At 43.2% G+C, this 25672-nt stretch overlaps 2 protein-coding genes across 4 annotated transcripts in view; both read left to right on the top strand.

Moving 5' to 3' along the window:
* KDM6B (lysine demethylase 6B) overlaps nucleotides 1–12623 on the top strand; it is a 75566-nt gene extending 62943 nt beyond the window's left edge. For all 3 annotated transcript variants that reach the window (XM_072399328.1, XM_072399326.1, XM_072399327.1), the window contains 17 exons: nucleotides 166–258; nucleotides 335–481; nucleotides 958–1095; nucleotides 1211–1435; nucleotides 1537–4133; nucleotides 5100–5226; nucleotides 5452–5557; nucleotides 5703–5908; nucleotides 6464–6531; nucleotides 6843–6914; nucleotides 7568–7716; nucleotides 8420–8534; nucleotides 10200–10387; nucleotides 10579–10720; nucleotides 11494–11620; nucleotides 11708–11878; nucleotides 12193–12623. In XM_072399328.1, coding sequence (XP_072255429.1) covers nucleotides 166–258; nucleotides 335–481; nucleotides 958–1095; nucleotides 1211–1435; nucleotides 1537–4133; nucleotides 5100–5226; nucleotides 5452–5557; nucleotides 5703–5908; nucleotides 6464–6531; nucleotides 6843–6914; nucleotides 7568–7716; nucleotides 8420–8534; nucleotides 10200–10387; nucleotides 10579–10720; nucleotides 11494–11620; nucleotides 11708–11878; nucleotides 12193–12216 — 4695 coding nt within the window. In that variant the 3' untranslated portion in view covers nucleotides 12217–12623. The remainder of the gene's footprint in view (nucleotides 1–165; nucleotides 259–334; nucleotides 482–957; nucleotides 1096–1210; nucleotides 1436–1536; nucleotides 4134–5099; nucleotides 5227–5451; nucleotides 5558–5702; nucleotides 5909–6463; nucleotides 6532–6842; nucleotides 6915–7567; nucleotides 7717–8419; nucleotides 8535–10199; nucleotides 10388–10578; nucleotides 10721–11493; nucleotides 11621–11707; nucleotides 11879–12192) is intronic.
* A 12014-nt stretch (nucleotides 12624–24637) lies between these two features.
* SLC25A11 (solute carrier family 25 member 11) overlaps nucleotides 24638–25672 on the top strand; it is a 14279-nt gene continuing 13244 nt past the window's right edge. Inside the window, exon 1 of the mRNA XM_072399324.1 lies at nucleotides 24638–24793. Within this exon, the coding sequence (XP_072255425.1) occupies nucleotides 24735–24793 (59 nt within the window). The 5' untranslated portion in view covers nucleotides 24638–24734. The remainder of the gene's footprint in view (nucleotides 24794–25672) is intronic.

Here is a 25672-nt window from a genome sequence, read left to right as displayed (position 1 = left end):
TAAATAATTAAACTTCGTCCAAAATCTTTATCAGTTTTCAGTAACTCCCTGTACTGCAGGCCTAAGACAAAGGGGAGAACCAGGGAACAATCTGACTGCAGCTTTTTAACTCTTAATTAGTGTTCCACATTTGTTAATACCACCTTGATCTCATTATATTCTCAGACGCACCTCTGGAATGTTCATGCAGCACCCCCACACCACCGACCCAAAACCCTGCCACGCCTACAGCAAGTATGGGACCTTATGCAGCATGAGGTAAGTTATCTTTGTGGATGATGTATGTTGATTGTTTTGTGTGAACTCCTTTATCTGACACCTTATGTATTTTCAGCAAAAGAGGCATTTTGGAGGTAAGCGCGGACCCCCACAATTAAAGCGTCAAGTTCCACTCTCCGATTCCCTCCAGTCGTCACAACATAATCCACACGGAGGAGATGAGCAGCCGATGAAACGAAGGCGGAGTGGAAGTCCTGAACAGGTGAACCCCTTTTTTCCTACTATGTGCATTCTGTTTTATCGCTATGTATATGTAAGTTGCGTTAGTGTACGTCTGGGAGGGGGCAATCCCTGCACAATGCCCATGTTTTCTCTTAAAACACTGCCAGTACAGAAATATCAAACATGTCAAAAATCCTATTTGTCTAGCTTGGCAAGATAATTTTGTTTTTAATAAATGTGTCTTCTGCATGGACTGGTGGGGACATCGGGCGGGGAAAGAAGGGTTTGTAAGATTTGGGGATGATAGGTAAAGGAGGGACCTTTTTTATTTGGTTTATCGATAGTTTTCACCTTGATGGTGTTACTCGTTAACCAGGTATCTTCAACTGTCGGCCAAGCAATTTGGCAGCGGAAGGACTAAATGGATGTTTGTCAGTCTAAAAAAAGTAACTTTGTAAATATGTGACTATATGTTTGGAACAAGATAATAACTCTACCCGTATTATTGTCTTTCAGCAAAGAAGGGGTAACCCTGGCATGCATTCCCCTCCAGCTCAAGTGGGTTCTGGGAATCTGTACCATCAGCCACCCACAAAACCCAATGTCTGGAACCCAATAAACCATGAGACCTGGGGGGAGCGCAGGGATAGGCAGGTAAGAATTAGAAAGAAATGATGAGGTTCCCAGAGAACTACTTGTATACTTTATTTAGTAGACCCTGTCTAATAAGGTTTCGCCTTAATTTTTTTATCTTTGTTATTTGCCACAGGATCCCAGACTCCCACCCCATGTTCCTTCTTACTCCTCATACTGCCCCTCACGTCCCCCACCACCACTACACCAGCAGCCCCGTCCTCCAAGTGACCTTAGTGAGGCGCGGTGTCAGAGGTCACCTGCGGAGGTCATTCCAGCTCCACCTCCTCTCCACGTGCCTTACGACCAGAGAAGACCCCGCATCCCACCACATAAGACCTCTAGGGCTGATTTATCCACTGTAAGTGTTTATTTAACTCTTTCTCCACAAATGTATGTAGTTGACAACATCCTGAGTGTTTTACATAATAATTTATTTATTTTTATTTTTTTTAAATAAAGCCCTCTGATCGCTTTCCTAGTCCTGTGGACAACACAGCCAGAATCTGTCCTCCCACAGAAGAGCCGGAACCCCCAAAACAAGCTTGCTCCTCACCCCTTCAAGCCCAACCCTCTTCAGCCTCTTCTCTCCAGCAGAGCTGGCTGCCAGCTCCAGTCAAAGAAGAGGTGAAGAGTGAAGACGACTTGGAGGACATTCTGTATGGGAAAGGCCATGGGACTGTCAAGGGGGAAGCATATTATCCACCCTGCGATAACCCAGTGGGAGGCGGTGTCTTCAATCACCGAACTCAGGGCGTCACCACCAGCAATGTCAGGCCAAGGTCTGAGGCCTACCAAGATTCAAGCTTAGATCATGTTCTCAAGAGCCTGCAAAAATTGGATGAGTCTCGGTTATTTGCCCCAAAGGAGGAGAATGTGGGACAAGACATTAGCATAGGCCCTCAGACCCCAGAGATGGACATAGAAGGCAAGCATTTAAGCCATGGACTCTCTACGTCCAAGAGCAGCTATTCAGGTGGAAAGAGGTCACCAGCTCAAGAGGACAATGCCTCATTCTGTTCCGCTCCAACCACCTACCACAAAGATACCTCAGGAAACCTTCAGGTGCTGGGCTTAGCTGCTCCACCGACGCCTGTTTTAAACCCATCTCAAGAGTCTTTGAGCCCAATTCCAACATTGTCGGAGAGAAAAGAACATGAGAGTAACAAGGATCAGTCCACTGAGAGCAATCCACTCTTTGACTTTTCTACAGGGCAGCTTACTGAGTCATTTGAGGAAGCCACTGAGTTTGCAAAAATTTTGCCTGATGGTTTGGATGACATCATGAAAATGTTAGATGAGTCAATTGAAAAGGAGGAAGGGAGCAGCAGTGCAAGAAAAGAGGACGTCATACCTGCAGCTTCCTCCCCCTGCTCACCAGCAGAGGCCAGAGCAACAACCCCTCCCAAAAGTGCACCTCAGTCAAATATTTCGACCAATTCTGCTCCTGGTGGAGAAACATCAGAAGCAAAGTCTGGGGAGTCCATAACTTACTATGGCCCTAAAAAAGCAATACTAGGGCAAGAAGCTGCCAATAAATCAAAACCAGCTACACACAGTGGCAGCAGTGTGCTAAAATCACTGGCTAGCGTTTTGGAGGGACAGAAGTATTCCTACTGTGGTGGGCAAAGCCTCAAGACTGGAGCAGGCCCGGGCTATTTCACTGGTGCTACTATGGTGGGCAAGTGTAATGTTGACCCATACACTGCACAATCTACCTCAAATCGGGCCTTGGAATCTAAGACTAGAGCAACCCCTACCTCAGATGCATTGGGACAAGGGGTGGCAGGAGCAAGACCTGGGGTACGCACAGAGACAGATATTTTAGAAGACATAGCACGAGCTTGTGAGACATTGGTGGAAGGCACAAAAGGGTCCAGTTGTAGCCAGGTGGAGGAGAAGAGAGTTGCCCAAAGACCCAACGTCATTGTTGAAACTAAACTTGAGAACCTTTGGGTTGCACAAAAACAGGACACTGATTTTAAGGCTAAACCTGAAAATAATTGGAGTGCTGATAAGCTAGAGGCCAGTAGTGGAAAAACAGAAACTTCCTGGGTGGAGGTTGAACCCGAAAAGGTAGAAAGGAGTCCTGAGCCACACTGGGCAGTGGGAAAAAAAGAAGCAAGGGACGAGACTAAACAGCAGGCCTTAAGGGGGGCTGATAGGACAGAACGATCAAGCCACAAAGAGACAGTTGAGGGGACAATGAAAAGGTCTGTCAAAGTATTTGATAAAAAGAGTACTGCCGATAAAACTGAAGGCCTTACAACTGCATCAGTTGGATTGAATGGAGCTACAAAGTCAGAAGGAGTGTCTACAGGTTTGTTGACAAAGACTGAAATGGTGGCTGAGCAATATGTCCTGGGTGCAGAGCAGAAGTCGCCAGAGAAACTGCCCGAACCTCAGAAGCTGCAGACTCGGGAGATCAGTTTTCCCCAAATGCCAAGCTCACCATTGCAAAATGAAGGCTACCAGTCCCCAGTAGAGTTGCCCATGGACGCTACGGAGCCAGAAGCAGAGGGCGCAAAGGCAGCGGAGGTGGAGAGACCACCAGAAAGAATAACTTTGTCCCTGGTTGCACCAACCAGGAGCAAGGATGAGGTTAGGAAAAGAGACAAAAAGCATCGCAAGACCAAGAGGGACAGAAGCAGACGAACTAAAGAGAGTAGGTCTCGTAAGAACAAGGATCGACAGGTCTTGGGAAACCTAGATCTCCAAAGTCAGTGCAGGGACACACCTAAATCTTCAAAACAAGGGTCAGTGGGTGACAGGAGGAAGCCAGATGGTGGTAGAAGAGGAGTAGAAGACCACCATCAGACTTCCTCACCTGCTGCCCCAGCATCTGCACCAACTTCTGCTTCCCATGGTACTCCTTCTTCTGACCTGTTGAAGATGAGGCCCTTCATGGAGGGCCCACCAAAAGAGCTAAAGATTCGGCTAATAAAGGTAGAAAGCGGAGACCGGGAGACCTTTATTGCATCAGAAGTGGAAGAGAAGAGGCTGCAGGCCAGCGAGCTAACCATCAACCATACGGCTGCAGAGATTATCAAAGCTACTAAGTAAGTGTTAAACTTTTTAATTAGACTTCCTGTCACTTTTCACTCTGTAGGGTAGAGTTGGGGAAGATTGGATTTTTTGGGGCTGCAATACAGTGTGCATTGTGTAAAGTATTGCAGTAACATTTAGGTTTTACCATGTGATGGTGTGAATAGTTGGGGCCAGCCCATCTACCAGTTGTATTTTAGGAAACAGAGCTGAGTAAGCCCCATAGCGTCTTACAAAATCATGAATACTGCCAACAGATCTTATTGCCATAACTCCTGGCTTCCTGCCCACCTAGAATGTTTGGGTGTCCTAGCTCTTTTTGGAGCAGAATCAGACAGGGAGGGATAGTGGCAGCCCTTTATAATGGGCAGGTGTGCATAGTTGGGAAATTGGCAGAAGAAGGGAACCTCTCATAATGGTCAGTCTGTGTACAGATCTAGGGAACTAGGCACAGGAATGAAAAGAGCCCCTCATAATGGGCACAGCAGACCAAAAACAGGTCTCGGTGAAGAGATGGTAGGAACCCCTCCTATAAGCACAGGGGTGTACAGATGCAGTAATTGGTGCAGGGAAAGTGGGATGTAGCACAAGGAACCAATCGGTTCATTTGTTGATAGGAAGAAGATGGGTTACATTTGTATGGCTGTTCAACTTAAAAAACATCTAGAGGACATTTAAAAGCTGAAATGGTAGAAGTACTTTGGCTTTAATCATGAAATGGAGCATGTTGCATGTTTAAAAAAAAACAAACAAACATGGATGTTTGTTGTACGTGAATAGTCACAAACCAATCAAGGAAACATGATAGGCATATTTTATAAGTGGTTTACTGCTCGCACATGTGTACCCAAAAGACATTTAGATAAGGGTCTGGAACACTTTCCAAAGTGCTATGGAGGACAGCTGTTCTGGTTAGTTGTTTCTCTTGGCTGCAGCTATGATTTGCCTGTTGCTCATTTGTGTCTCTTCTAACTCCTTAGGAATATGGTGCTAAAAGGAAAATTCAAAGAGTCCTATGTCCTTCCATCCATGTCTGTCAAACCACCAATGGGAACAGAGCACAATCTACCCCGTGAAAAACTCAACCCACCTACGCCCAGTATCTATGTACGTATATGACCGATTGTATACTGATGTGGGTCCTCCTGTAGGGTGACACAGAGGGAAGCTTAAAGCCATCTCTCCTGTAGTGGGGAGACACAGACAGAAGGGGGCAAGGGGTCTGTGTAATGCACAAGAAAGCTGTAAGCCCATCCAGCTCTGGCAGGGTGACATGGACAAGAAGGTTCCCCTTCTTGATATATAAATGTAACATATATTTTTCTTTTCTAGTTGGAGAGTAAGAGAGATGCATTTTCTCCTGTGTTGCTTGAATTCTGCACTGACCCCAAGAACCCCATCACCGTGATTCGAGGTCTGGCTGGATCCCTGCGACTGAGTGAGTTGCCGTAATTAAAAAATATTCCTATGTGAAATTAACTCTATGTAGCCTATTTACACTTCTAACAACTAGGGCAAACTAATTCTTAAAATGAATTTCGAGACCTTGCATAATCTTGTCTCTCGCTCCTCTTTTGTGACAGATCTGGGCCTCTTCTCCACAAAGACTCTAGTAGATGCTAATGGAGACCACACTGTAGAGGTCCGTACTCAGGTGCAGCAGCCGTCTGATGAGAATTGGGACCCCTCTGGGACACGCCAAATTTGGCACTGCGAGAGTAGCCGCTCCCATACCACCATTGCAAAATATGCGCAGTACCAGGCTTCCTCCTTCCAAGAGTCCCTACAGGTAGGTGGTCCAGATCCACCTAAACAGCCCAGAAGTGAGCAGAGCAGTGAACTTGGTTACAGAGACCAATCTGGGGATTTAGGAAGCCTAGTGGGGTGGTACCCAACACTACAAAGCATCAGTCTCACAGGAGGTGAACCTTTTAGTTTTGCAGTTTCCAAAGTTTGTTTCTATTGCTAGTTTACCCCTCGCCCTTACCATGCCACACCATTTAAAAAGGGAGGGCTCTCCAGGTATCGAAATAATCATGACCATGAGAAGGTACAATGCATTTTGAAACGGCTATGACAGGATGTGTACAGGACAATAAATGAAGGTTATATGGGGGAGAGGGAGGTATCCCTTTACAGCAGCTTACAGAAGGTCCCACATTCCAATAGGGTTTGTTATGTCTGTATGACTCCCACTGGCGTCTTTCCTCTTTCATGTTTTGTACTTCCTGCTTTTATGTCGGCTCTTCCGCCCCACACTCCACCTTCTCCTCTTGGCTATCCTTGTGGCACCCACGGTCTTGCTCTCAAATCTCATGTTCTCCCCATTTTTCCATTTTTATAGGAGGATAAAGATAGTGATGAAGAGTCTAATGAGCCAGACAGCACCACAGGAAACCAACCACCTCCCAGGTAAGTGAGTCTCTGGTGGGGAGAAGTGAATTTCCTTTTCTTGGCTGGACTTGTTAAGACTGTTAAGATCCCATTTTATATTGCTGAAAACTGAATGACCTCCAGTTTACATTTAACTTAAATTTCAAGCTGTGAATTCTTACTGGTCCCCCTGTAACTGAACAAAGACCTACATGGCAGGATCACAAAGTTCTATTTAACTAAATGCTTCAGATTTGAACAGCATCTTGCTGTAGAGGTTTCTGCACCTGAGACCTTTAATGCATCATTGCTGTGTGATCATAAGTAGTCACCGATATGTTTTCTTTCAGCACAAACCAGGAGCACAAAACCCCACAGACCATTAAATTTGGCACCAACATTGACCTCTCCGACCCCAAAAGGTGAGTGTGACCATGCCACGTGGTGGTCAAAGTTGTATTTTTTACATCCTTTCAACCTTTGCTAAGCAGAAGCTGCCACTCACATCACTGCTGCTGCTCTTCCTGCCTGCTGTTTTGATTACCAAAGACTACTGTCACACAAGTGGCCACCATTCAGACCTGAGTCTTTGTAAACCCAACTATATATAGCAGTACCAAGAGCCATGCTGATGGGCAGGGAGTGCAAAGAAGTAAATCTGCCCTCAAGCCTTCTCTTCAGTCTTGCACAATCGTACAGTCTCCCGATTCTGTACTGAAAAATCTTACTCTTGATTTCACTGCACACTGTGAGCTTCTCAAAATGGGCGATAGATGCTCCAGAAAGTCAAATCCTGCCTCTTTTCCAGGTTGGAGGATCTCTAGCATCATGTAGTCCTTCTCCCCAGTCTGGTTGGCCCACCTCTTTTTATTCGCTGAACTTTGCGTCTTGTAGTCTTGAAAGTCTAACATCACATGTGGGGGTTGCCAAAACCTGCTTGTAAAAGGCCCATTTGGTGATGATGGCACTACTTGATGTAAAGTGACATATGCAACCAGGGAAGGCAAAATATAGGCAGATTTAACCTAAAGGCATTTTGTCAAATAAACCTACTGTCTGTTTTGCTTTTCCACAGGTGGAAGCCCCAGTTACAGGAGTTGCTGAAGTTACCTTCCTTTATGCGAGTTGCATCCAATGGAAACATGTTGAGCCACGTGGGCCATACCATCTTGGGCATGAACACTGTGCAGCTGTACATGAAAGTCCCCGGCAGTCGTACGCCAGGTAACATTTGTCTGTTCCTTTGATGTTCTATTCATCGATCAGTTCCATCTCTGTTATGAGAGCTTTATGCGGGTCATTCAGTCTGTCTGCTGCTTCCCCCCCCACCTCTTCTTTACTTTGTCTCCTGTCCCTGCCCTTCTTCCCTCTTCTCATTCCATCATGACTTTATTCACATTTTAACAAAAGCACAAACTGTCCATTAATTATCCGAAAAGAATGCGCTAAAGGACGAGGCAGAATATGAAAGTGTATCTGTTCCCAAGGACAAACATGCAATTTATTGCAGCCTCTGTCTGCACCCCAAAAAATAATATGCAGAGTATCATGAAGCAGAGAGGGATATTTAAAGGTTTAATTCATGGCAACTCGGCAGTCTCAATGTGCTGGTTTTGAAAAGGTAAAGGTATCCCTAACATCCTATCTTAAGAGAGACAACACTGCTCCTTCATAAATACACTGCAATAAGAAAGGAACTGTCCCCCTAGGACCCTGACAATTGTTACTGTCAGGACTAGTAAGCTGCAATAGAATAATTTTTAGTTCATCCTCAAAGGTTTGTGTTCTTATTGCCATTGACAATATGCGAGCAGATCTTCCCTTTTCTATCCTTACTCTTTTTCTCTCCCCTTTTCCTCTGCATTAATTGGTACATTTCTATTCTGTGAAATCCTTTATACGCTAATCATAGGCTTCCATCCTGCAGGTCATCAGGAGAACAATAACTTCTGCTCAGTAAACATAAACATTGGACCTGGGGACTGCGAGTGGTTCGCTGTCCATGAGAATTACTGGGAAAAGATCAGCGCCTTCTGTGACAGGTGAGATGGGCTGCATTAGTGCCTTGTGCCAATAGAGGGCACCACTTTCATAATATGGTCATGTTTTCCACAACCCATCAGTAGATTGCACTAATCTCGACAGCAGTTATGTGGTTAGTGCTTTTGCATTGCATGGCTAGGTGTCTGTCGTTTTTTTGAAACCTAACACATGCAACTTATAGGCTTCAGCTTTTGATGTTATGCACAATTACAAATTAAAATATAACAGTTTGTTCTATGCATTTAAAAGAGCAGTAACTGCTGGTTCACAGCAGGGGAGCCACCTGTATGTCATCCCTGTACTTTAAAGCAGCGGTCGCCAACCGGTGTTCTGCGAGAAAATTTTGGGGGTCTGTGGCTCTGGTCTGTGCATCCCCAAGCGGGGTCCCAGCACCGGCCGGAGCCCCCGGACCACGTCCCCTGAGCAATTTCCAGGCTCAGGGAGGTGGGCGGGCTGTGTCCCCGGGCATAATCCGCCCACTTCACTGGGGGAGTGGGCAGGGTTATGTCATAATGAGGTCCCTCTGGGGGAGGTTCCTCCCTCTTTGAGTGACACCCGGCTCCCCGCGCATGCGCGGTCGTGACCTGGTGATTTTAGTGGTCTGCAGACCTAAAAAGGTTGGCGACTGCTGCTTTAAAGTGTACCTAAACTCAGAAATTTCACTTTGCAGCTAAAAAAAACAAAAAAGGGTGCAGCACCACCCCCAATTCTTGACCACCTAGGCAAGGGATCAGCAAACTTTTTTGGCTACTAGGCCATTTCAGGAGGTCAAGAAGGCACACTAGGCAGGACTCTTTCTTGAGTCCCGCGCTGATGGCTCTGCCCCCCACCAGGAACGCCCCTGAAGCTAAATCCCTCTCCTCCGCAATGCATATGGAGGAGAGGTAATGTCTCCTTACCCCGACGGCGGAAGTGTTAACGCCGGACGTGGTAAATAGGGAAAGGAGGCATAACAAGGAGGCTCAAGAGCCGCGGGTTGCCAACCCCTGCCACCAGGGATTAGGCCGGTCGACCAGGGGGGTGTTAGGCCGGAGCAGACTACTGGCTAGGCCGTATCTGGCCTGATGGCGGGAGTTTGCTGACCTCTGCCCTAGGCGATCGAGAATGAATAGGAGCGCAAAGCCTCCCAGGATACCTAGGTCAGGCATCCCAGGGGACTCTTGGGTGCTCCTTCTGTGCATGCCCGAGCATCTCAGGCATACGCAGAAGAAGCCTTTTCGCGCAAACAGAAAAATTTGCTGATTTCGCGCAAGCACAGTGAGATCTGCAAATTTTTCTTTCATCCTACATCACCCAATCTGGGGCCTGGGTGGGGTGACGTAGGATGAAGAACCAGGAAGAAGAGGAGAAGATGGCGGCGCCCTGAGTGTCAGCTCTGGGACGGATGTCGGGACAACGCGGGACCTGATGCAAGACGGATGGATCCCAGATGGATTGGACTGCCCTGCGGGATTGAAGGCAAGTGTATTTTTTTTTATTTTGCCAATTTTCAGTTTAGTACCTCTTAAAATATTTATTCTTGTGAATTTTGTAAGATACCTAAATCTGTACTTTAAATTAATATATTATGAATCTATGCCATCTGCCAGTGCAGAGCCAAGCTTGAGAATATCTTTCATTCTGACTGTTACCAGAAGAGGGCAATAACCTAACATCTCTTTCAGGCACAATGTAGATTATCTGACTGGGTCATGGTGGCCAGTCCTAGAGGACCTCTACCGAGCAGACATCCCTGTATATCGGTTTGTGCAACGCCCAGGAGATCTGGTCTGGATCAATGCAGGAACTGTGCACTGGGTGCAGGCCGTTGGGTGGTGCAACAATATAGCCTGGAATGTGGGGCCCTTAACACGTGAGTTGGACTGCAATATTTATATATTTACACTGTACTGATATCTAAAGACATACACGGGCTCTTTACTTTTGGAGGAGTTGATGGCTGCTATGGTAGACTGGTGGTCATCCTTATGGCTTGTTGTGTATAGCTCCTGCCCTTCTATATCCATCACAGTGTTTTTTAACATGGTTACCTTCTATTTGTAGCATATCAGTACCAACTGGCCCTGGAGCGGTTTGAGTGGAATGAAGTGAAGAACGTAAAGTCCATTGTGCCCATGATCCACGTCTCCTGGAACGTAGCACGAACTGTGAAGATCACAGACTCAGACCTCTATCGTATGATAAAGTGAGATACTGTTCCTATTTTCTAAACCATTTTTTGAAGTATCACATATTTGTCTTATTTGCCGAGATATTGATTTCCCTATAAAACAAATCTGGTTCTCGGATGCAGAGGAGGTCACTTTAATTAGGGCCTACCAACAGCCCATTCTAGTCTTCACTTTTCAGTTTGACTTGTTCCATTTATTTGCCAAAAATGTAAAAAAAAGCAGGTGATTCACTCAGATTCCTTTCTCATGGTGATTGGCTGTTTATGTATCACCGTAATTTTGGAGGTGGGCGAGAACGTCCTCTGCCTTATGTAAGCTCCACCCTGTTAAAGGACTCAAGTGGCCCTGACCTTCACGCATTTGCCCATTGCAAACCAGGATTTCTTGGCCAACGTCTGTATCTGACCTCACAAATGCACCCAACCCCTAAACCCCTCTCAAGAGACCTTAACTCCAATGAAAGCAGTGGGCTGGCTTTTGGGAGGAGTTGTCAAAATGCCTTGATGGGTGAATGTCAATCCAGTTTCATCAGTGTTCCTAGATTGTATTTGCATGCGGACACATGTAATGCTAAAATTCAGTTAATAAAAGCGGTGGTCCAGTCAGGCTGGGCAGAAAGTGATGATGAAATGATGCTGTAAGTCTTCCAGACAGGAAATTGGCAGACATGTAGTAGTCCTCACATGTTCATGTTGCTAATTTGTCATCTCTGGTCTCCTCTTATCCCAACTCCAGTGTCTGCTCTACCACCTGTACTTACTCCCTCCTCTTACTATCTCACCTACAGGTACTGCCTCTTGCAATCCATGAAACGGTGCCAGATACAGAGGGACAGTCTGACTCGCAGTGGGAAGAAGTTGGCTTATCAGCCACGAGTGAAGGATGAACCAGCTTATTACTGCAATGAGTGTGATGTGAGTACTGGTTAATTAGGGTTATCTGAAAGAGCAGGGTTAACCTAAGCTATGGTCTGATGGCTCTATGGCTTCTCTGTCCAATAGGTGGAGGTTTTCAACATCCTGTTTGTCACCAGTGAGAGTGGAGGAAAAAACACCTACCTGGTCCACTGTGAAAGTTGTGCCCGCCAGGTCAACAGCAACATGAATGGAGTGGTCATCCTGGAGCAGTACAAAATGGAGGAACTTATGCATACTTATGATGGCTTTCACCTGGTAAGAATCTGGGGGGAATAGGGGCAAAAGTAAGACAAAAGAATAAATGTACAAGCAATATCATTGCTCTACAACTGTACACTATTTACTTTCATATTCTATATATGCAAACTCTGCATAGTATCACTTTTCTTGCCCTGTATTCTGGGTTTATTTCTTAGTATGTTTTTTATGGACTCTGCACAGAACCTCTCTTGTCCATGTGCTGGGTGTAATTCTCATTTTGCTATGTTGTATGTAAGCTGAATTGACTTTATAAATATTTTAATATGTATCCAAAATAATATATATATATTTTTTTTTCCTTTCCTCAGGCCCCTCCTCCAAGCACACGGTGATCTTCTCCCACCCCTTCTGCTCCTTCTACAGTCTCTCCCCCCTCTTTTACCACCCACCACCGAGCCAGCTAATCAAAACTCTTCCCCTTCCTCCCAGAAACCAGAGGAGGGGGGCGGTGCTAATCAACCAGCCAAACAGACGTGAACAGGAAGAGAGCGAGCCGCGGAATGAGAGGGATGGGAGGGACGGGAGCCAACATATTTTATTTATTTATATTTTTTTTGACCGAATGGCAGCTCATATTTTCACTCTCTCCAGCCAATCACAAGCCTTGTTTACACAGATCCCGCCCCTTTTGCGGGAACAGCCAATCAGGATTCTACATGTCTTTGTCGATTATTTTATTATTTTTCTTCTTTGTTTAATTTTTTTTGTAATTTTATCAGGAATATTTATTCTGAAATCTTGAATTTGTGATTTTTTTTTTTTTTTTGTTTTTTTTTTTGGGGGGGGGGGAGGGGTTGTATTTTGTTGGGTGCTTTTGGGACTGTTTATTTCCTATGTTTGGGGGCACAGTTTGCTTTTATAAACTTTTTTAAATTAAACAAAATAAAGTACAGAGTGGTGCTCCAATATGGAAATTTGGGCATGGCCTGCGGAGGGAGGGAGGTTTAAGAGACTGATGTGTTATTTGATGGATTTGTTTTGGGGGGGGTTAAGGATTGTCTTTTTGAAATGCTTCAGAGAGCAATTGGAAGCTCCAAATGTGATGCATTCATTGAAGTGTTGGTCACTCAAACTGTCCATTTTGGGGGTCGGACTGAACTGAAAGCACTCTTCTAGCAAAATGGTACAGTGAATGCATACATCGTAGTAAGGACTGAAGCACAAGACTGTCACTTACGAGTCTGGCGCAGTCCAAGGTCAAGCATGAGAACACTGTCGAGCTGGGGAGCCAGAGGCCCCAATGCTACTCTCCGCTTGTCCTTTTATATTTTTTTTTTTTTTTTGAGAAGAAAAAAAAAAAGTAATTTGTTTTTGGTTTTTTTTTCTAATAAAAAAAAAAGGCGCCCTTACCACTGCGATAAAAAGACCTCTCTCCGTGTTGTTGTTTTAAATAGAGAGAGATTACGGGTTTTTATAAATATATATATATATAGAGAGACAGATGAATTATCTATTCACCAAGTTTTCTCCTTTTTACCATTTTTCCTGGACAATTTCACTCCCCATTTTTTTTCCTCATTTTTTTTCCTCTGTAAAATAGAAATTTATAAATAAATATAAATATATGAATATATATAGAGAGATTTGGTTTAACTTGCTATGGAAAGCTCCCATCTGCTGGTTATTTTTTTTTTTCTTTTTGCTTGTGTATAAAATTGTCTTGCCAGTGTGTGTGTGTGTGTGTGTGTTATATTTTATTTCTCCCCTATCTTATGGATTATTTTCTCACAAAACGTTTTGTGCACACTTGCTGTCCTCTTTCTTCCTTTGCACTTCACATTTAACCCTTTTCAAGGAGATCCCATCTGGATCCAAACTTTTTTGTTATGCTTCCCTCATCCTCCTTAGCTACCTTAAATTCTAATGTAATTTGAAGACATTCATTCACATTGATTCAACTAATTATGGCTGTTTTCCTAGAACATTGAGCCTAGGGGTTGGCAGTTATTTTCTGTACTTTGAGATATGCATGCTCACTTGGGTGTCAATTGTCGGTTTGAGATATAGAAGTAATTTTGGTTGCATCTAATCTATATAGCCAAAAAGGTTGTGGCCACCTGACTATTATTACATCATTACACTAATCAACCAAAACATTAAAACCACTTCATCTGCCAGTGGTTATCTGGCTACAATAGCACCTGACACAAGAAGAGAGATATCAGGCAGCAACTGAAAACTCAGAAGCAGAAAATAATAGCAATGTGTAAGGATCTGAGAGACTTTGCCAAGGACCAAATTGTGATGGCTGGGCTACTAGGTCAAAGATTATTTTGCAGGGTGTTCCCCATATGCTGTAGTTTGAACCCACCAAACTTAGTACAAGGAAGGACAACCAGTGCCTAGGGTCATGTGCACCCAAATCTCATTGTGCATGGCTAGCTCATCTGGTCCAATCCTTCAGAACTGTAGCACAAATTGCTGACAAACATAATGCTAGCCTCTAGAGAAAGGTATCTGAACACACAGTACATCATAGTTTGCTTTGTATCTGTAGAACATCAAAAGTGCCTTCATTGGGCAGAGTGTCAAAAATGGAACTTTGGAAGATGGTAGTCTGGTCTGATTAATCACATATTCTTCTAGACCATTTTGAAGACTGGCTATGTGTGCATTATTTTCTGAAATGGTGGCGTAATTCATTATTGGAAGATGGTTGGCCAGTGGAGGCAGTGTAAATTAAAGAATCTGCTGGACACCATCTGAGGTCTTAGTCAGTGCATACCAGGATGGATTAGAGTTGTGTGGATGGCACAAGTGGGCTCTACATAATATTAGGCAGGTGGTTTTGATGTTTTAGATGATCAGTGCATATGACACAAAGGATGTAGCTACTGCTCATAAATTTGTAATTCTGGTGAAGGCTATTAATAATGCTACCACACACATTTTACACAACACTGACAATTTTAAACAAATAGTGCACTTTAGGGAAGGGCAGTACAAAGCCAGTTTCGTATAGTCCTGTGCAGAATTTTTATTTAATTCTTACTTTATGAGCCTTTATGACTCATTTGAATGCCAGTTGCAAGCCAGGTCTTCTTGTCCAGCAATCGGCTGACCAAACAAATATCTAGTCACATGCCAAAATTTTTTGGAAAGCCCTCCTAGAAGAGTGGATGTTCTCTCAAATTAGTCCAACTTGATTAGGTCTGATGGTCAGGTGTCCACAAACGTTTGGCTATATTGTTAGGTTATAGAATCCCAAATTAATGTATTTTGAAAAGCATGCAAGAGATTAACACAATGTTAGGTCTTAGTGGCGGATCATGAATATTTTTTTTTGTTGAGTCTAGATGTCACAAAAGCCATTGTAGGTGCACCTAGTGACAACCCACTGTATTCCTTTCACAAAGCATGCATTCTTAGAAACAAAAGTGTTCCCATTATGAGAATGTTGCAGTAACATGGTGGTAGCCATATCTCATGCACAGATTCATAAAGGTTCACTGGCTGACCGGTTGTTCAGCAAAAGCCATTTTGTTAAAGTTCATTCATTTAAAGCATTGTTTAATGAATGAGACTGATCGGGAGGATAAGCTGTACTGCATACAGAGGGGTGGTTCAGTGTTGTTGTGGTAGTCATTATTTGGCAATTTCCAAGTCTTTTGGTACAAAATTTCAAGAATTGTAGAAAAGAAAACCAAATGGCCACTCATTCACACCACTACCACCAGCCCTAAATAAAAATATATTTATAAAGCGCTATCTTGTGTATGAATATATAACAAGAGATATACAAATAATAGGTCATATTACAGATGTAATTTAGCCCAACTGTTATTCCCATTGCCAGGCCTGTTACTCTTAGAGAAATATAAAACAGTGCTGACATGTATAAATGAAATTTATTTTTCTTATTAAAATATTAAATAGTGGAAAAAAATAAGTCTAGTTGAAAAAAAATTGTACATAGTGGATAGTTGTAATATTTAATCAAAAGGGTTGGGAGGGAATAAAGAAATTACATTTGGAATGGTCGGACAAGACGTTTATTCATGTGTGTTGTAAATGAAAAATGGGTGAAGTTGTATAGACCAAAACATTGCATCGTCTGACTCGTGTTACCCATAATCCTTTACCTGTCGCTATCATTGTCTAAACTGTGGCAGATATTGCTTTAGTATTTTGTTTGCTTCGTTAAAATACTCTTTTGTCAATATCTGAAAGGCAAATTTTTGGGGTTTTGTTTATGTTGAGACTGATGACTTATTCTGGCCAACAAAAAAGTTGCCTAAATTTGCCTGCCATGATAAAGAGCTGGGCTTTTATTTGACATTGTGGGTGATGCACACTTACTTTTTTTTTTATTTGTATTTAGGATGGAAATGAATGTCCATGTTAGAATTTGTTGTTCATGAGCAGTATAAACTGCCATTGTTCCTAAAATGGTCCTTTCATCGATCTACATTTTATCCCATCCCCAAAGCGGCACACTTCGGTGTGAGTTTGATTACTGATACAATGAACCTCTTTAGTAATTGCCATGTGTATGAGCCTACTCTAACAGATCACCCCAAGTCAAGAATTCCACAAAAAGGAAGGTGGAAGGCATTCCAATTGACAGAATTGTGTATTTCCAGTTATAGGAGTAAAGTAGGAAATCTTGTGTTCAACAGGTGGGACACCCCAAAATTACCATCTGCCTGTAATGGGACACAAGTTGGAAGTTAATTTGAACTTAATGTATTTTAAGGCCTTAACATTAATAAAAAATGTTGACAAAATCAAAAGTTTAGAAAGAAATTATTGCCAAGAAGTGCAATTTCCCCCACCCAAAAAACTTTTTTTGTTTGTAAAAAATGGCACGATGAAAGGATCCATTTCATTACTAGGCATTCAAACTAGTTTGTTTCTGCAAACTAGTGAAGGAAACGAATTTCCAAAAGGTTAAAAAATTTTGGTAAATTTTACTTCCACTTTGGTGTTTATTGGTGACGTCAGTAATTCGGTCTAATGTATGCCAAAATCAAAACAAAAATTATCTTAATACTAAATAAAAAAAATAAATAAGTGTGCATGATATATTTTTGACAATACAATTTTTTATTGAAGAAGAATAAAATTAAAAAATGTTTTAATGTAGTACACTGATTAAATGAGGCCGAATAAATTGATGGATTTATCCAATGAAGAGACCAGAATTTTTTTAACTCCCCCAAACTCTGTTTTTCAGATATTGGCTGCTGTTAGCGTTGCTTATAACCAGTAAATGGGTATTAAAGACCTAGTGCAGACATCAGGTGCGCGGTACGCACCCCGGGATGTTGATACTGAAGTCTAAACCTTTTTTTTTCTCTAGTAACCACTACACCGTTTCATGGGCACGGTCAGTCGGTTGCCTTGTGCGTCAGGCACCACGAAAAGGAGGAGGGGAGATCCAGCTGAAAATTTTTTCTTTTTTTTTCTTTTTTGTTATGCTTTATTTATTATTTCTCTCAATTTTTCCCCTCCTCAAGAGCCTCAATTTTTTTTTTGTGCGTTTTTGAAAAAAAGGTTATTTTCCATTTTTAGGGTATTTTTTTTTCTCTCAATGGTGCTATAGATCCTAAAACTGTTGTACATTTTTTCCAAAAAAGGTGGTGGGTGTAGCTGTTTTTTTAAGGGGTGTTTTCATTTATTTACTTTTTTCTGGAGGGAGAGAAGCATAGGTGAGAAGTCCATGACTTGCTGGCGTGAGAGGGCTTCAAGTTGATGTTGACAGTGGTGGGTTAGAGGTATAGAAGGTGAGACTGGGGTGGATGGGGAAACCAAAAAACTTCAGGAAAAGAGGGGGTTACAGTGTTACACCGTGGCCTCATGGCCAATCAGGGGTTGTGTGGCAACTGCAGCTGTCTGGAGGGGGAAGGTTGAAAAAGTGTTAATGCTCTGCAGGCCTTTGGTGCTAATGACCCCCTCATGTTATCCCAGGGCTGCAGAGCTGATAAGCTCTTAACTGATCATCTGGTGCTAATTACTTATCTTGTATGGGTTATTTAAAGTTGATTTAATTTTAATGTGTGTGTTGAAATGAGGGCTGATGTGAGTGGGGGTGTGGTCTGGTAGGAGTGCACGCCCTTTTGTGTCACATGGCTGGATCCTCTAGCCACCTCACACTTTTAAAGCACAGCATTGAATTGCGGGGCGATCACAGCCATTGAGGGGCAATGGCCTTGATAGGAACTGACAAAATTTTTTTTCCATTTCTGTCTTATTCCCTGATAGGCAGTGCAATTCACCCTACCAGTACGGCAAGTACTGCCCCCCCTTTCCCCACCAACCAGATTTTAATTGTTTGTAACCTCCCCCCCATTCCTTCTTCCCAAGACCATCACTCAAAACTTATTGTTTTTAACTGAGCCAGCGAATTTTCTTTTTTGCCTTTTTTTTGTGAATTTGTGATAATAAATCTGAAAAAATAAAGTTTTTGATAAAATAAAAGAAACATGTGTTTGTTTTCTTATTTTTAAAGTAAATTTGAAACAAACCAGCTTTTTGCTGCACTTAAATGAGGACAATAGGCTTCTTGTGCTGATTCTTTCTCGCACGTCATGCCTGCTAAACAGCACTACAGTTGTCTTCCATGGACGTCCAGGTCTTTTGGTGTTGCCGAGTTCACCAGTGCTTTGTTTCTTTCTCATTATGTACCAAACTGTAGATTTTGCCACTCCTAATATTGTAGCAATTTCTCGACTGGGTCAATCGGATCGGATTCTCATACAAACACCTCCCCCTCAAATCCACTCCAGGCCTTTTATCAGCTTATTTGATAATGACATAATGAAGAAGTTGCCCACACCAGCCCATGAAAAAGCCTTTGAGTAAATTGTACAATTACTTTTGGGCCCCTGAATTGAAGTGACTGTGTAAAACAAAGGCTTTAGTTCCTCACATTTTTATGCAATCTTTTTGTTCAACCTAATGAATTAAAACAACGTCTGCAGTTCAACTGCATCTGAGTTGTTTCATTTAAAATTATTTGTGGTAATGTACAGAACCAAAGTTAAAAAAAGTTGTCTCTGTCCAAATATTTATGGACCTAACTGTACATCCACCAGTTACTTGCAAAGGTACACCTGTTAAACTGCTTGGTAATGCAAGTTTCTAATAAGCCAATCCTCTGGCACCACTTAAGTGTTCTTAGGTATGTTGATATTGTCAAGATGACCTGCTGATGTTCAGATCAAGCTTCAGAATAGGGAAGAAAAGGGGATTTAAGCGACTTGGAAAGTGGCATGCCTATTGGCACCGGTTGAGCTGGTCTGAGTAATTCAGAAATGTATGATTTGTTGGGATCTTCAAGCACAACCATCTCTAGGGTTTACAGAGAATGATCCAAAAATAGTAAATTATCCACTAGGTGGCAGCTTTGTGGGGTTTTGTTGATGCCAGGGTTTAGTGGAGAATGATCAGACACGTTTGAGTTGACAGGAAAGGAAATGGTCAAAAAAATCAAATGTTACAACTAAGGTTATGAAGAGCATCCTTGAATGTGCAACATGTCCAACTTTGTAGCAAATGGGCTACAGCAGTAGGAGACCACACTTGGCTATACTACTTCCATAATAGAACACGCCTAAGGCTACAATTTACATGGGCTCACCAAAATTAAACAAGAAAAATTGATAAAAAAATTGCTTGGTCTGATGAGTCTCAAATTCTTCTGTGACGTTCAGATGGTTGGGTCAGACTTTGCCATCAACATGAAAACCTGAAACCATCTTGTCTTGTATCAGGGATTTAGACTAATGGTGGTTTGAGATATTTTCTTGGCACAGTTTTGGCCACTTAGTATCAACCAAGTATCCTTTAAATGGCATACCCTACCTTAGAAATGTTGCTGACCATATCCATCCTTTTATGATCTCAGTGTGCCCATCTTTTGATGCCAACTTCCAGCAAGATTACCTGCCATGTCACAAAGCTCAAAACATCTCAAACTGGTTTCTTAAACATGAGAATGCATGCACTAGACTTAAATGGCCTCCACACTCCCTGTATCTCCATCCAAAAGAGAACCTTTGGAGTGTGGTGCAACAGGAGTGTCACAGCATGAATGTTGCCAACAAATCTGTAGAAACTGCGTGATGCTATCATGTTAATGTGGATCAAAATCCCCGAGAAATGTCTCCAGCACTTTGAGTCTATACCATGAAGATGTCCAGTAGTACTAAAGGCAAAAAGGGGTCCAACCCATCATTTGCAAGGTTCTCTTAATAAAGTGTATATTGTATAAACTCTTAGAGGCAGGGTCCTCTCCTCCTCCTGTCTCACTGTCTGTATCTGTCTGCCATTTGCAACCCCTAATGTACAGCGCTGCGTAATATGTTGGCGCTATATTACCCCAGCATGGACCAATAGTGAGCCTCCCACCAGCTGGTTTATTGAACTTGTTTGTGGACTGGTGGATGAGTAGGTTTAGTGCTATATTTTAAAAGCTTTTAATTGTATTATATTTGTATTGATACATGTCCCTTAGGATATAATTTGTTGTGTAAATATTACATTATTTGTTGTGTATGTCCTCCATGTGACCCGTCAAATTAAGGACTGCATAAGACCTTTGATGGTGTCTGGTATTATCACCAACATGGTAAGATAGATCCTTTAGGTCACACTGCCACCACCAGCCTACCTCCTTCCTATAGCGCTCCTGTTGCTATCTTTTTTCCCAAAAGAAGACCACACACACACGGCCATCCATATGATGTAAAAGAAAATGTGACTCATCAGACTAGGTATCTTCATCTGTTGCTCCATGGTCTAGTTCTGAAGCTCATGTGCCCTTTACAGGCTTTTTGGTGTTGGACATGAGTTAGCATGGGCATTTTGATAGGTCTGTGACTAAGCAGCCCCATGAACAGTAAGGCGCAATGCATTGTGTGTTTTGACAATTTTCTCCCTCATTGCCAAAATTAGGTTTTCCAAAAATTTGTGCTACGGTAGTTTTTCTGTGAAATCAGACTGGATGGTGCCATGTGCTTTGATGAGCCTTCAGCATCCAAGATCCTGTCATCAGTTCAACGGTTGTCCTTCCTTGACCCACTTTTGGTAGGTACTAGTCACTACATATCAGGAACAACCCACAACACCTGCTATTGAAGATTCTTCTTACCATTGCCCAGCCATCATAATATGGCCCTTGTCAGATTTGAATTGACAATTTGGTCAGTGACTATGCAGCCCCATAAACAGTAAGGTGCAATGTTTTGTGTGTTCTGACACCTTTCTCCTTCATAGCGTGCATTAGGTTTTCCAGAAATGTGCGCTTCAGAAGCTCTTCTGTGAAATCAGACCAGATGGTGCTACATGCCTGGATGAACCTTCTGCATAGAAGATACTGTCATCAGTTCAATGGTTGTCCTTTCTTGGCCTACATGGTAGGTACTTATCACTGCATATCAGAAACACCCCACCACACCTGCCATTGGAGGTTCTCTGACCCATTGTCCAGCCATCACAATATAGCCCTTGTCGGATAGGCATGGGCCCTTTGACTAATCTGTGACTATGAAGTCCTATAAACAGTAAGGTATAATGAATTGTGTGTTCGAACACCTTTCTTCTTCATAGCCAACATTAGGTTTTCAGGAAATGTGTGCTACAGATGTGGGATCAGACCAGATGGTTCCACATGCATTGAAGAGCCCTGATATCAAAGATCCTGTCATCGGTTCAACGATTGTCCTTCCTCTGCCCACATTTGGTAAATTATAATCACTGCACATGAAGAAAACCCCATGAGACCTGCCCTTGGAGATCTTCTGTGAGATCAGATAGTGCCACGTGAATCGAAAAGCCTTTATCATCCAAGGTTCTGTCATCGGTTTAAGGGTTGTCTTTGCTCTGCCCACTTTTGGTAAGTACAAATCACTGCATATCAGGAATGCCCCACAAGACCTGCCATTGGAGATCTTCTGTGGGATCAGATGGTGCAACATGCATCGATGAGCCTTCGGCATCCAAGGTCCTGTCATTAGTTCACCGGTTATCCTTCCTTGGCCCACTTTTGGTAGGTACAAATCACAGCATATCAGGAACGCCCCACAAGACCTGCCTTCGGAGATCTTCTGTGGGATTGGATGGTTCAACATGCATCGATGAGCCTCAATCAACAGTTCAATGGTTGTCCTTCCTTGGCCCACTTTTGGTAGGTGTGTATTACTGCATATCAGGAACACCCCACAAGACCTGCCATTGGGAGATCTTCTGTGTGATCAGATGGTGCAATATACATCGATGAGCCTTCGGCAGCCTAGGTCCTGTCATCAGTTCAACAGTTGTCCTTCCTTGGCTCACTTTTGGTAGGTTTTAATCACTGCATATCAGGAACACCCCACAAGACCTGCCATTGGAGATCTTCTGTGGGATCAGATGGTGCAACATGCATCGATCAACCTTTGGCAGCCAAGGTCCTGTCATCAGTTCAATGGTTGTCCTTCCTTGGCCCACTTTTGGTAGGTGGTAATTACTGCATATCAAGAACACCCCACAAGACCTGACATTTGGAGATCTTCTGTGGGATCAGATGGTGCAACATGCATCGATGAGCCTTCGGCAGCCAAGGTCCTGTCATCAGTTCAATGGTTGTCCTTCCTCGGCCCACTTTTGGTAGGTTTTAATCACTGCATATCAGGAACACCCCACAAGACCTGCCATTGGAGATCTTCTGTGGGATCAGATGGTGCAACATGCATCGATCAGCCTTCGGCAGCCAAGGTCCTGTCATCAGTTCAATGGTTGTCCTTCCTCTGCCCACTTTTGGTGAGTACAAATCACTGCATATCAAGAACACCCCACTAGACCTGCCATTGGAGATCTTCTGTGGGATTGGATGTTTCAACATGCATCGATGAGCCTTCAGCAGCCAAGGTCCTTCATCAGTTCAATGGTTGTCCTTCTTTGGCCCACTTTTGGTAGGTGTTAATTACTGCATATCAAGAACGCCCCACAAGACCTGCCATTGGAGATCTTCTGTGGGATCAGATGGTGCAACATGCATCGATCAACCTTTGGCAGCCAAGGTCCTGTCATCAGTTCAATGGTTGTCCTTCCTCTGCCCGCTTTTGGTAAGTACAAAATCACTGCTGTGGGATTGGATGGTTAAACATGCATCGATAAGCTTTTGGCAGCCAAGGTCCTGTCATTAGTTCAATGGTTGTCCTTCCTTGGCCCACTTTTGGTAGGTGGTAATTACTGCATATCAAGAACTTTGGCAGCCAAGGTCCTGTCATTAGTTCAATGGTTGTCCTTCCTTGGCCCACTTTTGGTAGGTGGTAATTACTGCATATCAAGAACACCCATCGAGACCTGCCATTGGAGATCTTCTGTGGGATTGGATGGTGAAACATGCATCAATAAGCCTTCAGCAGCCAAGGTCCTTCATCAGTTCAATGGTTGTCCTTCCTTGGCCCACTTTTGGTAAGTACAAATCACTGCATACTAAGAACACCCCACCAGACCTGCCATTGGAGATCTTCTGATGACCAGATGATGCCACGTGCATCGATGAGCCTTCAGCATCCAAGATCCTGTCATCAGTTCAACAGTTGTCCTTCCTCCGCCCACATTTGGTAAGTACGAATCAATGCACATGAGGAAAACCCCACAAGACCTGTGTGACAGTGTTCCATAGAACGTAGGCTTCCTCCAGAAGTTGCTAGGGGTTTCTTGAGAAATTTTTGCTTCTTTTTAAATGATACCAATGATCTTTTTGGCCATCCGTAAGGGTGACATTCTTCCTGGTGGCCATTATTGTAAGAAGAATTCTTCCCACTGAGCACCACACTAATATACAGTGAGCTTTGGATTTATAGCCTTTATTAGGGGTTCTCTGAAGACCTGAAACCTTTTTCTAGAGTTCCCCCAAAAATTTGAGGAAGGCTGACCTAAGGGGCCATTGTGACCAGATTATCAATATTATTCTACTCCTGTTATCATGTCGCCTTGGTATGACTGACTGACAAGTGATATTGTCCAGAGTCTATACATACAGAATAATAACAAATATTAACAATTACTCCAAGACGTAATGCCGCCAGGTATGCTGGGCAGTTTTTTGACATTCTCAAAAAAATTATTGTAACCGCCCCCCCTTGTTGTCAGTGGAAACCAGGTCTAACACAGGGTGACAACGCTGCTGTGCGATTTCACTGCAGTTAAGCAATGTTGTCAACTAACTAAAGGAAGCATAATGGATGAACTCACAGGGTCAACTGATAGTAAAACTTTGTTTACCTGGAAACCGGATAACGGATTCCACGAAGAAGGACCGTTAGGTGATATAACTGTATCCTTAAGAAATGTTGTTCCCATCGTTTTAATTGCTGTTATAAATTCTTTAAATTCAAAGTCCAGCAGCGATCACATAACTCCAGTTCAGTCTGTCAGCTTTCCAGGATCTAATATGGCCGCCTCTCCTCACAGAATCTGTTTTGCCCACGCCAAACATGGCGTAAATACGAAATATAAAGAAATCGTATTTTTCCTTATTTACCTATCATCTGTAATAGTCTTACGAATTATTGAGAGATATGGAATAAAAACAATACCATTTCTGTTTTCCCAACATGACTCCTATTCCCATCACAATGGCAATTTCGTGTAATTATCTATCAAAATATGAAAATTTATAATTTCAAAACTGACCTTTCGTCCGTATCCTTCGAGCCGAGCGTGAAATATAAGCGAAGACACAATTCGGCTGGATTTTGCCCACAGTTGACATGGCAGATGTTGCTTCGTGCTGCCCTTTCTCTAGCGTGCGCCTCTTTCTGAAGTGACGTCAGCTAGCCGGCAGCCCCGCCTCCTAGTCAGAGCTCGCACACCTCCCGTGTCACCTTGGGGGTCTCTCCGGTCAGTTGGTGAAAGGATGGCGGAAAGGAAGACCTCCCCCAAGGCTATTAAGTTCCTCTTCGGAGGACTGGCCGGGTAATGCCATTTTTTTTTTAGGAAAGGGGGTAATAGGGATGAATAGCAGAGCCTCAGGACTGTGTTTGTGTGCAGGACCCCCCTATATACCTAATGGGGTTTACAGTATATAGAGGTGTGGGGGAGGGGTATCTATAAATGTCATTGCATTGGATGTTGCATGGCACTTGTTAGATTATATTGTGTATATATAGTATTTTTGTATTTAATATTGCAGGGTTATTATATTTCATGGTTGTAAGTTGGATAATTGGATGTCATCTGATTATATTTGGTGTGAACATTCTGTAAGAGTAGGGAATTCCACTAGATAAAGGCTGATATCTGTGTATGTAGCTATACCGCCTTCTGACCTGATAACAGAGTCTTGGTAGTGATTGTGTACATTCCTTGTGTCTGATCATATATATGAGTATGTCCCTATATATATATATATATAAGTATATATATATTATGAGAGAACTTACCTTATCAGCTTGTTCTAATCTAGTGCTGAAATCTTGTTGATGCCCAACAGAAACCCTTCTTTCTTGGTGCCTAATTTCAGTTCCTTCTTGCTCGATGCCCGACCCCAACCTCTTCTTTCTTTTGGGTGCCCGCCCCCAACCTCTTCTTTCTTTTGGGTGCCCGCCCCCAACCTCTTCTTTCTTTTGGGTGCTCGACCCCAACCTCTTCTTTCTTTTGGGTGCTCGACCCCAACCTCTTCTTTCTTTTGGGTGCTCGACCCCAACCTCTTCTTTCTTTTGGGTGCCCGACCCCAACCTCTTCTTCCTTTGGGTGCCCGACCCCAACCTCTTCTTCCTTTGGGTGCCCGACCCCAACCTCTTCTTCCTTTGGGTGCCCGACCCCAAACTCTTCTTCCTTTGGGTGCCCGACCCC

The sequence above is a fragment of the Pyxicephalus adspersus genome, chromosome 2, assembly GCF_032062135.1.
Source record: "Pyxicephalus adspersus chromosome 2, UCB_Pads_2.0, whole genome shotgun sequence".
NCBI classification, from domain to species: Eukaryota; Metazoa; Chordata; class Amphibia; order Anura; family Pyxicephalidae; genus Pyxicephalus; species Pyxicephalus adspersus.
Note: the sequence above shows the minus strand (reverse complement) of the source record. Positions and strands in the feature narration are given on the sequence as shown.